The sequence below is a fragment of the Cherax quadricarinatus genome, chromosome 83 (assembly GCF_038502225.1).
Source record: "Cherax quadricarinatus isolate ZL_2023a chromosome 83, ASM3850222v1, whole genome shotgun sequence".
Taxonomy (NCBI): Eukaryota; Metazoa; Arthropoda; class Malacostraca; order Decapoda; family Parastacidae; genus Cherax; species Cherax quadricarinatus.
Window position 1 is genome coordinate 18,421,920 of NC_091374.1, and position 12,411 is coordinate 18,434,330.

The following is a 12,411-nucleotide window of genomic DNA, read 5'->3' on the forward strand; positions in this document are numbered from 1 at the left end:
GAAAGCTATAGTCAAATGAACTAGAAACTTTCATGTATGTTTAATATGAAATAATTTATTATTTATTTATTAAAGTTTCACTTTATTGATAATTTTTTCTTAAATTTTCAATTTTATAATGCTTTATTTTTTGGGATTCCATGTTTAATGGGTTTGGTTCATTTTCTCTATAGAATTTTTTTGTTTCACATTTAGCTTTTTATCACTGTGTGTTTGTATTATATTTAATATTTAAACAAATATTTGTAGGCACAGGACTCAGGAGACGACGAAGAGCTCGGTCAGCTTTGCGCAAACGAGCTATGCATCTCAGTAATAACATTGTTTGCTACGAGCAGCGCACAGATGGTTCAGATGGTGGCCAGGACCGCACAGAGCCAATTAACAAAATCAGAAGACTTGGATCACCTGGTTAGTGCCTGTAATAGAATTGTATAGCTACATTTTCCTTTATAAAATTATACTTATTGGTAGAAAGAAGCATCCCAACAAAAATAATTTTTTTTTAACATGTCACATCAGGGGGCTAGTAACCCCTTCTGTACAAATTACTGAATGTAAAAAGTAGAAAAATTTACTTCTTTTATTTGGGGTCACCCTGCCTCAGTGGAAGATGGCTGTTGTATTAAAAAAATATATTAAATCTATGATTTTTTACAAATCCTGGCCTGGTGGTTAACGTTCTCGCTTCACACGACGAGGGCCTGGGTTCGATTCCCAGCCAGAGTAGAAACATTGGACGTGTTTCTTTCCACCTGTTGTCTATGTTCCCCATCAGTAAAATGGGTACCTGGGTGTTAGTCGACTGGTGTGGGTCGCATCCTGGGACACTGACCTAAGGAGGCCTGGTCACAGACCGGGCCGCGGGGGGGTTGACCCCCGGAACTCTCTCCAGATAAACTCTCCAGATAAACATGGTTTTGTATGTGGAGAGAATGGTTACAAATATTTATGGTAAGAATTTTTTGCATGACAAAAATCCACATTATTACAGAGGTGTAACTGGTGGGAAATAGCTGGTAATAATCGAGAAATATACGGAGTTATAAATAATTTCAGTCATATTAAGACTTTTATAGGCAGCAAAAAACTAAAAAAAAAAAACTGTAGTGTATGTTTGGAGTTTTATATAAAATTTTCAGGGTATTTTATAAGTTAATGCACACACAAATCACTTGCAGTCTAAGATAATTTAATGTAATGGAGCTTTGCAACCTGTATAAGGTCATTTTAATTTGGAACTTTTCTCTGTCTGACTCTTCTGTATAGACAGTGTATATTCACTGTGTCCTTATTTTTAGGACACTTCCATGACGATGATCTTGACATATGTACCTGCACTTCACGTAAGATCTGGTCAGTCCGTGACACTGAGGCACTTCTCAAGGTGTGGCGGGAAACACTTACTCAGGTGAGAGTTTATCCCAATTCGCACATAGGCTGCCAGTTTCACTATTTTCAAAGGTATGCAGATATAAATGAAAACTCTGGATATTGTAGTAGAATGTAAAGGCAAAAAATAATAATTTAATATAAAATTGTTGTATAGAATATATATTGTCTAGGTTCTGTAATAGGTATATTTCTTAATTTCTTAATGCAGTTTAGAGAAACTGATTTTATGTACCCAAGAAAAGTATTTTTATTTATATATGTTGTATTTCTTCATTAGGTGCCACCCTCATACTTCATTCGGTCCATGGCATTGTGCAAGCGAGTTGCTCGCAGACTGCAGGGTCGAGGTATCCAGAAGAGCTGGCGACAGTGTCAGGTTGATATGAAGCACTTGTTCACTGTTTTGGCTAATTTTAATATTGCTGCTTTTGGAATTCTTGAAACTACTATATAGGCAGTAGGCTTGTAGACAGCAGCCACTCAGGAAGGTACTGCCATTCTGTAACATAAGTGAAATGTAAGCCTGTCAAATGTTTTGCATTTTGGCAGGATTGCTGAACTTGTCATTGTCTCATGAATATGTAAGATGAGAGGTAAATCTTCTACACATTTATTTACATTCTGTGCACACTACTTTCCTGTGTGCTTCTTAACCCTTTGAGGGTTTTGGCCGTACTAGTACGGCTTACGACCCAGGGTTTTTGACGTACTAGTACGCATAAATTCTAGCGCCCTCAAATCTAGTGGGAGAAAGCTGGTAGGCCTACATATGAAAGAATGGGTCTATGTGGTCAGTGTGCGCTGTATAAAAAAAATCCTGCAGCACACAGTGCATAATGAGAAAAAAAAAACTTTGACCGTATTTTTGGAATAAAACAGCGACTTTGCACTGTATTTTCGCATGGTATTTATTGTTGTATTCTAGTTTTCGTGGTCTCATTTTATAGAATGGAAGACATACTACAGAAATAGAGATGATTTTGACTGGCTTTACAATGAAAAGTACCTTGAAATTGAGCTCAAAGTAGCAGAAATGTTCGATTTTTACCAAAGTTCAAAAGTAAACAAATCATGCTATGTGTCCAATACACGTCAACTGGTGAGTCTAATATTCTTTCGCAAGTGCGTCAATATTATTTATACCATTTTTTACACTAATGCAGTAGTCTGCATAACAGTAAATCTTCTATTTTTTATGAGAATAAAAATTCAAAGTGGAAAGCAAAAGAATGTAAGAAGGGCCTTGAGACATGACTAATGAACAGAGGAAATGTCATTTTAGTGCCAGGAATGTCTTTCTTGTTTATTCTGGACCCTATTCAGAAATTGGCATCTTTTGAAATTTGTGTGAAATTGGCAAAATTGCTAAATTCTGACCACTGTACTGGATAGTTGAAACTGATAAATGGGTGGTTTCTTGCACTCATTCAATAGAAAAAATGGAGTTCTAGCGAAATATCCATGTTTTTTGTTGACTAGTACAGTGGAATTGGTCGAAAATGGGGCTCAAAGTGGGCAAAATCGTCGATGCGTAAACATCGCCGAGACCGCTAACTTCACAGTAAGTTTTCCATCAAATTTCATACTTTTGGTGTCATTATGATCGGGAAAAGATTCTCTATCTTTTCATAAGAGAAAATTATTTTTTTTTTTTTAAATTTGGCCGACCCTGAAAACGAGTCTCGGAGAGGGCCTGTCGACCCTCAAAGGGTTAATAGTTCTTATTCTTAAAATATATCCTTTCTTATTAAGCCAATCTCAGACAGCTGTGGGGAGGATGATCCTGGAAACTATTTATTTCCTTCTTTTAAATACCATCTCAAATTCAGTCCACCAACCTTTGCAACTTTTTTCAGAATCTCCCAATAGAACAGTGTCATCGGCAGTAATCAACTGTGATTACTCCCATTTTGTATTAAATTTATCTTTTAATCCCGCACCTCTCCCCAACAACCTAGCATTCACTTCTTTTACAACCTCATCTATAAATATGTTAACCCTTTATTGGGCAGCGTAATAGTTTTCTGGGGTGGTATTATTCAGGAATAGAATAGTAAAATTTACAAACCATCTCTTCTTGGTCAAACAGTAAAATATTTTGCTGAGGTGTACCAAGAATGTCAAGCAGTATTGTGTATTTGTCCAAACTACTTTTAAAGCTACCCAGGATTTTAAGAACATAAGATTGAAGAAACACTGGGAGACTGGCTCAAGATAGGAAGGTCCTGAAATCCCACCCTTCTCACTTTTTTCTCCAGCTTACTTCGAAACTACCCAGAGTTGTAGATTAATTAACCTACTTAATAGATTGTCCCACTCATCAAAAACTCTATTGCCTAACCAGTATTTACCTACATCCTTTTTTAGCCTAAATTTATCCAATTTGAATCAGTTATTTTGAGTTCTTGACTATCTTCCATATCCATATATATCATTTATGCCCACTTCCACCTGTATATATACTTGAATCATATCTCTCCTTATTCTATGCCTTTCAAGAAAATTTAAGTTCAGGGTTCTTGATCTACGGGTATCCTCAAATGATTCCTTATATAGTGCATTCAAGTAAGTATCACAGCTTGCTCTTCATAAACATTACCCTGCTCACACTCCAACAGCACGTCAAGTCCTTTAAACCATTTGTCCCTATTCATTCCTATCTAACATGCTCATGCATGCTTGCTAGAAGTCCAAGCCCCTCACACACAAAACCTCCTTTACCACCTCTCTCCAACCTTTCCTAGGCCGACCTCTACCCTACCTTCCCTCCACTACAGATTTATATGCTCTCGAAGCCATTCTATTTTGTTCCATCCTCTCTGCATGTCTGACCACCTTAACCTCTCCTCATCCCTTTGGATAATAGTTTTGGTAATCCCACACCTCCTAATTTCCAAACTACGAATTCTCTGCATTATATTCACACTACACGTTGCCCTCAGACATTTCCACTGCCTCCAGCCTTCTCCTTGTTGCAACCTTCACTACCCATGCTTCACATCTTTATAAGTGCATTGGATTAACTATACTTTCATACATTCCTCTCTTTGCTTCCAAAGACAAAGTTCTTTGTCTCCACAGACTCCCCAGTGCACCACTCGCCTTTTTTCCCTCGTCAGCTGTGTGATTCACCTCATTATTCATAGACACATCTGCTGACATGTCCACTCTTAAATATCTGAATACATTCACCTCCTCCATACTCTCTCTCTCCAACCTGATATCCAATCTTTTGTTACCTAATTTTTTTTGTTATCCTCATCACCTTACTCTTTCCTATATTCACTTTCAATTTTCATCTTTTACATACCCTACCAAACTCATCTTCCAGCCTCTTCAAAGTCTCTTCAGAATCTCCCAAAAGCACAATGTTTACAGCAAAGAGCAACTGTGACAACACCCTTTTTGTGTTAGTCTTTATTTTTTAACCCCAAACCTCTTGCCAACACTCAAGCATTCACTTCTCTTACAACCCCATCTATAAATATGTTGAACAAAAATGGTGACATCACACATCCTTGTCCAAGGCCTACTTTTACTGGGAAATACTCTCCCTCTCTCCTACGTACTCTAACCTGAGCCTCGCTATCCTCGTAAAAACTTATCACTGCTTTTAACCCTTTCAGGGTTTCGGCCGTACTAGTACGGCTTAAGCACCAGGGTTTTTGACGTACTAGTACGCCTAAATTCTAGCGCCCTCAAATCTAGTGAGAGAAAGCTGGTAGGCCTACATATGAAAGAATGGATCTATGTGGTCACTGTGCGCAGTATAAAAAAAATCCTGCAACACTCAGTGCATAATGAGAAAAAAAAACTTTGATCGTGTTTTTGGATTAAAACAGCGACTTTGCACTGTATTTTCGTATGGTATTTATTGTTGTATTCTAGTTTTCCTGGTCTCATTCTATAGAATGGAAGACATATTCGATTTTTACCGAAGTTCAAAAGTAAACAAATCATGCTAAGCATCCAATACATGTCAACTGGTGAGTCTAATATTCTTTCACAAGTGGGCCAATATTATTTATACCATTTTTTACACTAATGCAGTAGTCTGCATAACAGTAAATTTTCTATTTTTTGTGAGAATAAAAATTCGAAGTGGAAAGCAAAAGAATGTAAGAGGGGTGTTGGGACGTGACTAATGAACAGAGGAAATGTCATTTTAGTGCCAGGAATGTCTTTCTTGTTTATTCTGGGCCCTACTTGGAAATTGGCATCTTTTGAAATTTGTGTGAAATTGGCAAAATTGCTAAATTCTGACCACTATATTGGATAGTTGAAATCGGTAAATGGGTGGTTACTTGCACTCATTCAATAGAAAAAATGGAGTTCTAGTGAAATATTCATGATTTGTGTCGACTAGTACAGTGGAATTGGCCGAGAATAGGGCTCAAAGTGGGCAAAATCGCCGATGTGTAAACATCGTTGAGACCGCTAACTTTGCGAGAGCATAATTCCCTAAGTTTCCATCAATTTCATACTTTTGGTGTCATTATGATCGGGAAAAGATTCTCTATCTTTTCATAAGAGAAAATAATTTTTTTTTTTTTTTTTTTTAAATTTGGGGGACCCTGAGAACAAGTCCCTGAGAGGGCCTGTCGACACTGAAAGGGTTAATAACTTACCTCCTACTCCATACATTTGCAACATCTGCCTCACTGAACCCCTATCCACTCTGTCACATGCCTTTTTTCAAATCCACAAATGCCGCAAAAGCCTCTTTACCCTCATGTAGATACTGTTCACCTATATGTTTCACTGTAAACACTTGGCCTACACACCCTCTACCCTTCCTAAAGCCTCCTTGTTCATCTGCTGTCCTACTCTCTATCTTACTCTTAATTCTTTCAATAATAACTCTCCCATACACTTTACCAGGTATACTCAACAGACTTCTTCTTCTTTCAACAAACCGGCTGTATCCCACCAAGGCAGGGTGGCCCAAAAAGAAAAATGAAAGTTTCTCTTTTTAAATTTAGTAATTTATACAGGAGAAGGGGTTACTAGCCCCTTGCTCCCGGCATTTTAGTCACCTCTTACAACACGCATGGGTTACAGAGGAAGAATTCTGTTCCACGTTCCCATGGAGATAAAAGGAAATAAACAAGAACTAGAAAGAAAATAGAAGAAAACCCACAGGGGTGTGTATATATATGCTTGTACATGTATGTGCAGTGTGACCTAAATGTAAATAGAAGTAGCAAGACGTACCTGAAATCTTGCATGTTTATGAGACAGACAAAAGACACCAACAATCCTCCCATCATGTAAAACAATTACAGGCTTTCGTTTTACACTCGTTTGGCAGGACGGTAGTACCTCCCTGGGTGGTTGCTGTCTACCAACCTACTACCTAGGACTCAACAGACTTCTTTTTTCTTTCAACAAACCGGCCGTATCCTACCGAGGCAGGGTGGCCCAAAAAGAAAAACAAAAGTTTCACTTTTCAAATTTAGTAATTTATACAGGAGAAGGGGTTACTAGCCCCTTGCTCTCGGCATTTTAGTCGCCTCTTACAACACGCATGGCTTACGGAGGAAGAATTCTGTTCCACTTCCCCATGGAGATAAGAGGAAATAAACAAAAACAAGAACTAGAAAGAAAATATCAGAAAACTCAGAGGGGTGTGTATATATATGCTTGTACATGTATGCATAGTGTGACCTAAATGTAAGTAGCAGTAGCAAGACGTACCTGAAATCTTGCATGTTCATGAGACAGACAAAAGACACCAGCAATCCTCCCATCATGTAAAACAATTACAGGCTTTCGTTTTACACTTACTTGGCAGGACGGTAGTACCTCCCTGGGCGGTTGCTGTCTACCAACCTACTACCTAGGGCTCAACAGACTTATTCCCCTATAATTTTTGCCTTTATACAAAGTAACTATGCATGCTCTCTGCCAATCCCTAGGTACCATACCCTCTTCCATACATTTATTAAATAAAAGCACCAACCACTCGAAAACTATATCCCACCTGCTTTTAACATTTCTATCTTTGTCCCATCAATCCCAGCTGCTTTACCCCTTTCATTCTACCCACTGCCTCACTAACTTCCCCCACACTCACAACTTGCTCCTCCTCACTCCTACAAGATGTTATTCCTCCTTGCCCTATTCATGAAATCACAGCTTCTCTATCTTCATCAACATTTAACAATTCCTCAAAATGTTCCTTCCATCTTCCCAGTACCTCTATCTCTCCATTTAATAATTCTCCTCTTCTATTTTTAACAATCAAATCTACGTATTTGTTCCCTAGGCTTCCTCAGCTTATCAATCTCACTCCATAACTTTTTTTTTTATTTTCTACAAAATTTGTTGATAACATCTCACCCACTCTCTCATTTCCTCTTTTTACATTGCTTCACCACTGTCTTAACCTCTCTTTTCCTCTCCATATACAGTGGACCCCCGCTTAACGATCGCCTCCCAATGCGACCAGTTATGTTAGTGTATTTATGTAAGTGCGTTTGTACGTGTATGTTTGGGGGTCTGAAATGGACTAATCTACTTCACAATATTCCTTATGGGAACAAATTCGGTCAGTACTGGCACCTGAACATACTTCTGGAATGAAAAAATATCGTTATCCGGGGGTCCACTGTACTCTTCTCTCTTTGTATCACTTCTACTCAGTAAAAACCTCTCATATGGTAACTTCTCTCTTACTACTCTCTCTACATCATCATTCCATCAATCGCTCTTCTTCCCTCCCTCACCCAGTTTTCTGTAACCACGAACTTCTGCTGAACACTCCTAACACTACATTCTTAAACCTACCCCAAGCATCTTCAGCCCCATTGCCTATACTCTTACTAGCCCATCTATCCTCCAATAGTTCTAGGTAGTAGGTTGGTAGACAGCATCCACCCAGGGAGGTACTACCATCCTGCCAAGTAAGTGTGAAACAGAAACCTGTAACTGTTTTACATGATGGTAGGATTGCTGGTTTCTTTGGTCTGTCTCATAAACACACTGGATAATGGGTATATCCTGCTACTTCTACTTACACTTAAGTCACACTACACAGGCATGCACATGCATCTATATACGTACACACATGTAGGTTTTTTTTTTTTTCTTAATAGTTCTTGTTCTTTATTTTCTGTATTCTCCATGGGAAAGTGGAAAAGAATCATTCCTCCATAAGCCATGTGTGTCATATGAGGTGACTAAAATGCTGGGAGCAATGGGCTAGTAACTCCTTCTCCAGTACAAAATACTAAAAAAGTGAAGTAAAGCTTTATAAAACTAGGATGTGTGAATGTAGTGCAGATGATAAGAAAGAGGTGATTGCTAATGTTATGAATGAAATGAAGTTCCACTCGTGTACTTGTCAAACCTATTTATAAAGCTACCCATGCTTGGCAATAATTGTAGATTAGTGGAACAAATATACCAGTTGGGTTGAATCTGAGAACAACCTGCCTAGCATGGGCCAGTAGGCTTACTGCATAGCTAAAAGTATATAAACACCTGCCTGTATTGACTACTGATGAAGACCTAATTTACTCCCATCTGTTAGGTCTGAAAATATAACCACCTGTGTCTTATGCCTGGGGTTAAACAAAAATCTGATTAAAATAAAGTATATCCCCCTGTCTTATGGCTAGTAATATACAGTATTTTGTATCACCTAGCAAAGCATGGACAGTCTCTAGCAGTCAGCTGGTGTCATGGCTGCGCGCCTCTGTATGCTCTCCTAGAGTTCAACTTTCTTATGTAGCTGCTAGTTTACTCTTGATAATAAATTGCTAACATGTTCAACATTTGTAGAAAACCGCTTTTTGTGTAAATTAGGATTCGCAAGTTATATAAATTTTAGAAAACGTTAGGTAAAAATAAAATAAAAATGTCTAGTGGACATTAACTTGAGTTGTTTAGTAAGAATGGTGGGAGACTGGCAGGGGCTTACTGAGCTTGTAGCCCAAGCAATACTTCAAACTTCCCTTTAGGTACTGCTTCTTTATATATTGGTATTATAGATAAATAATGTTATGTACAGAATTTTGTATTAATTATGATTATGGTCATTGCATATCTAGGTGAAAATGAAGAATTTACGCCGGGAAGTGCGTTTATATAAAGAATCTGTTGGACGAAGTAATTCGCGCAAGCCATCTGAAGTTGCCACAGCTTGTGAAAAACTTCTGCCTGATATTGAAGACATTTTCAACAAGGTAAACATACATGAAACTTACTTTTCCTACACTAGGTAGAAACAGCCCTTCTCTTAATATTTTTTTTTTTTTTTTTTTAAGCACATTGACAATCTCCCACCTAAGCAGGGTGCCCCAAAAAAGAAGAAACACTTTCATCATCACTCACTCCATCACTGTCTTGCCAGAGGCATGCCAATACTATAGTTCAGAAACTGCTTGATTATATTTTGAAAATAGATAATGTCATTATTACCATATTTCCCATTTTTCTATGGTGGAGCCTTAGGAAGGAAAGCATAAAATATGTTATGCCTCTTTCCTAGATAATAATTAATCATTGATTTGCATGTAAAATGCTTTTATGAATTTCTCAAAGATGGGGCTGCAAGGTTTCCTCTCCACTTCAAGCCATCCTCAAGGAAAATATCTTGAAATAGCTTTTAAAGCTTTCATCATTAATGTGTTTTCTTAAGCTGGGAGAAGTTGAGTAGTTAGACAGTGGCAAATGCTTTGGGCTGGTAGACCAGTGGGAGAATGTGTAATTCACATTGCAAGTGCTTAATTTGTTGAATGCAATACTTTTGTGACATAGCCTCACAGTGCTATAGTTATACTAATACTTTAATAGCAAGAAAGATCTTATTTGTTTATAAAGTAATTTGTTTTTTAACCATCTTCATTCATTCAATCCCTGCCTTGCCAGAAGTATGCTGATATCACAATTCATATTACCCTCTGACTGCAACATACTCAGCCCTTCTTCAGTGTGGGGTAATGTACTTTTCTCCTCTAGGACTGTAAGTCCAGCTAACTGGCTTTTCAAAATTCCTTCATAAATGTTACCTTCCTCAAGCTCCAACAGCATGTCCATTGGCAACCACTTGTCTCCACTTCTAACACACTAGCCTGCTAGATGCTTAAGCCCCTAAAACTCAGGACTCCTTTACACCCTACCTCTAGCCTTCATACCTTCCACCCCAGATTTATACACCCTTTTTGTCATCTTATTCCTCTCCATCCTCTAAATGTCTAAAGCACTTTTAAAAAACCCTTCTTGAGTTATACTCTTACCCTCTGTATAATATTCACACTACACATTGCTCTCAGACATGACATTTCTACTTCCTCCTCACTCCAATGTTTAAGGCCCATTCCTAAAGCACATATGAAGTATAGACCAGTATGCTGACACATCTACTCCCAAATAAGTGTCTACATCTGGAGTAATACATGTTTCCTCCATACTTCCTCTAATCTGATATTCAATCACTCATTGCCTAGGTATTTTTGTTAGCCTCATCAAATTGCTCTTTTCCACATTCACTTTTAATTTCTTTCTTTTACATACCCTCCTAAATTCATCCACCACCCTTTGTAACTTGTCTTAAGAATCTCCCAAAAGAACTGTCAACAGTAGACAGTAACTGTGACAACTCCACTGTATATCAGATCTAAGGTCTTTCAATTTCATCTCTCCCCAACACTCTAGCATCCCTATTCTAAATCCAGTAATTCAACAAACAGCTCGTTACCCTTATCTAAATACTCCTCACTTTTATGGTTCAATGTCAACACTTGGTCTACACATTCCCTGCTCTTTCTGGATCCTCCTTGTTCCTCTGCAATCCTGCTTTTTGTCTTAACCCTAACACTTACCATAATATTTTTACCTTACACTTTACCCTGTGTATCTAAGTCTTTTTTTAACAAGTTGGCCGTCTCCCACCTAGGCAGGGTGACCCAAAAAGAAAGAAAATCCCCAAAAAGAAAATACTTTCATCATCATTCAACACTTTCACCTCACTCACACATAATCACTGTTTTTGCAGAGGTGCTCAGAACACAACAGTTTAGAAGCATATACGTATAAAGATACACAACATATCCCTCCAAACTGCCAATATCCCGAACCCCTCCTTTAGAGTGCAGGCACTGTGCTTCCCATTTCTAGGACTCAAGTCTGGCTATATAAAAATAAATGGTTTCCCTGAATCCCTTCACTAAATATTACCCTGCTCACACTCCAACAGATTGTCAGGTCCCAAATACCATTTATCTCCATTCACTCCTATTGAACACGCTCATACACGCCTGCTGGAAGTCCAAGCCCCTCGCCCACAAATCCTCTCTTACCCCTTCCTTCCATCCTTTTCGAGGACGACCCCTACCCCGCCTTCCTTCCTCTACAGATTTATATGCTCTCCATGTCATTCTACTTGGATCCATTCTCTCTAAATGATCAAACCACCTCAACAACCCCTCTTCAGCTGTCTGACTAATACTTTTATTAACTCCACACCTTCTCCTAATTTCCACACTCTGAATTTTCTGCATAATATTTACACCACACATTGCCCTTAGACAGGACATCTCCACTGCCTCCAACCGCCTCCTCGCTGCTGCATTCACAACCCAAGCTTCACACCCATATAAGAGTGTTGGTACTACTATACTTTGATACATTCCCTTCTTTGCCTCCATAGATAATGTTTTTTGTCTCCACATATACCTCAATGCACCACTCACCTTTTTTCCCTCATCAATTCTATGATTAACTTCATCCTTCATAAATCCATTCGCCGACACGTCAACTCCCAAGTATCTGAAAACATTCACTTCCATACTCCTCCTTCCCAATTTGATATCCAATTTTTTTTATCTAAATCATTTGATACCCTCATCACCTTATTTTTTTCTATATTCACTTTCAACTTTCTACCTTTACACACACTCCCAAACTTGTCCACTAACCTTTGCAATTTTTCTTTAGAATCTCCCATAAGCACAGTATCATCAGCAAAAAGCAACTGTGTCAATTCCCATATCCCCTATGATTCTTGTCTTC

The 12,411-nt window shown here is 38.3% G+C and overlaps 1 protein-coding gene across 9 annotated transcripts in view; it reads left to right on the plus strand.

The window, feature by feature from the left end:
- Positions 1–12,411, plus strand: part of LOC128702226 (protein tramtrack, beta isoform) — a 96,634-nt gene that overhangs the window by 62,756 nt on the left and 21,467 nt on the right. For 8 of the 9 annotated variants that reach the window (XR_011394349.1, XR_011394350.1, XM_070102886.1 and 5 more), the window contains exons 8-11: positions 250–411; positions 1,302–1,411; positions 1,673–1,771; positions 9,450–9,584. Coding sequence is in view for 7 of the 9 variants with exons in the window: in XM_070102886.1 (XP_069958987.1) it covers positions 250–411; positions 1,302–1,411; positions 1,673–1,771; positions 9,450–9,584 (506 nt within the window). In the remaining 2 variants the exon portion in view is untranslated. The remainder of the gene's footprint in view (positions 1–249; positions 412–1,301; positions 1,412–1,672; positions 1,772–9,449; positions 9,585–12,411) is intronic. The other variant, XM_070102887.1, reaches the window with a different exon arrangement.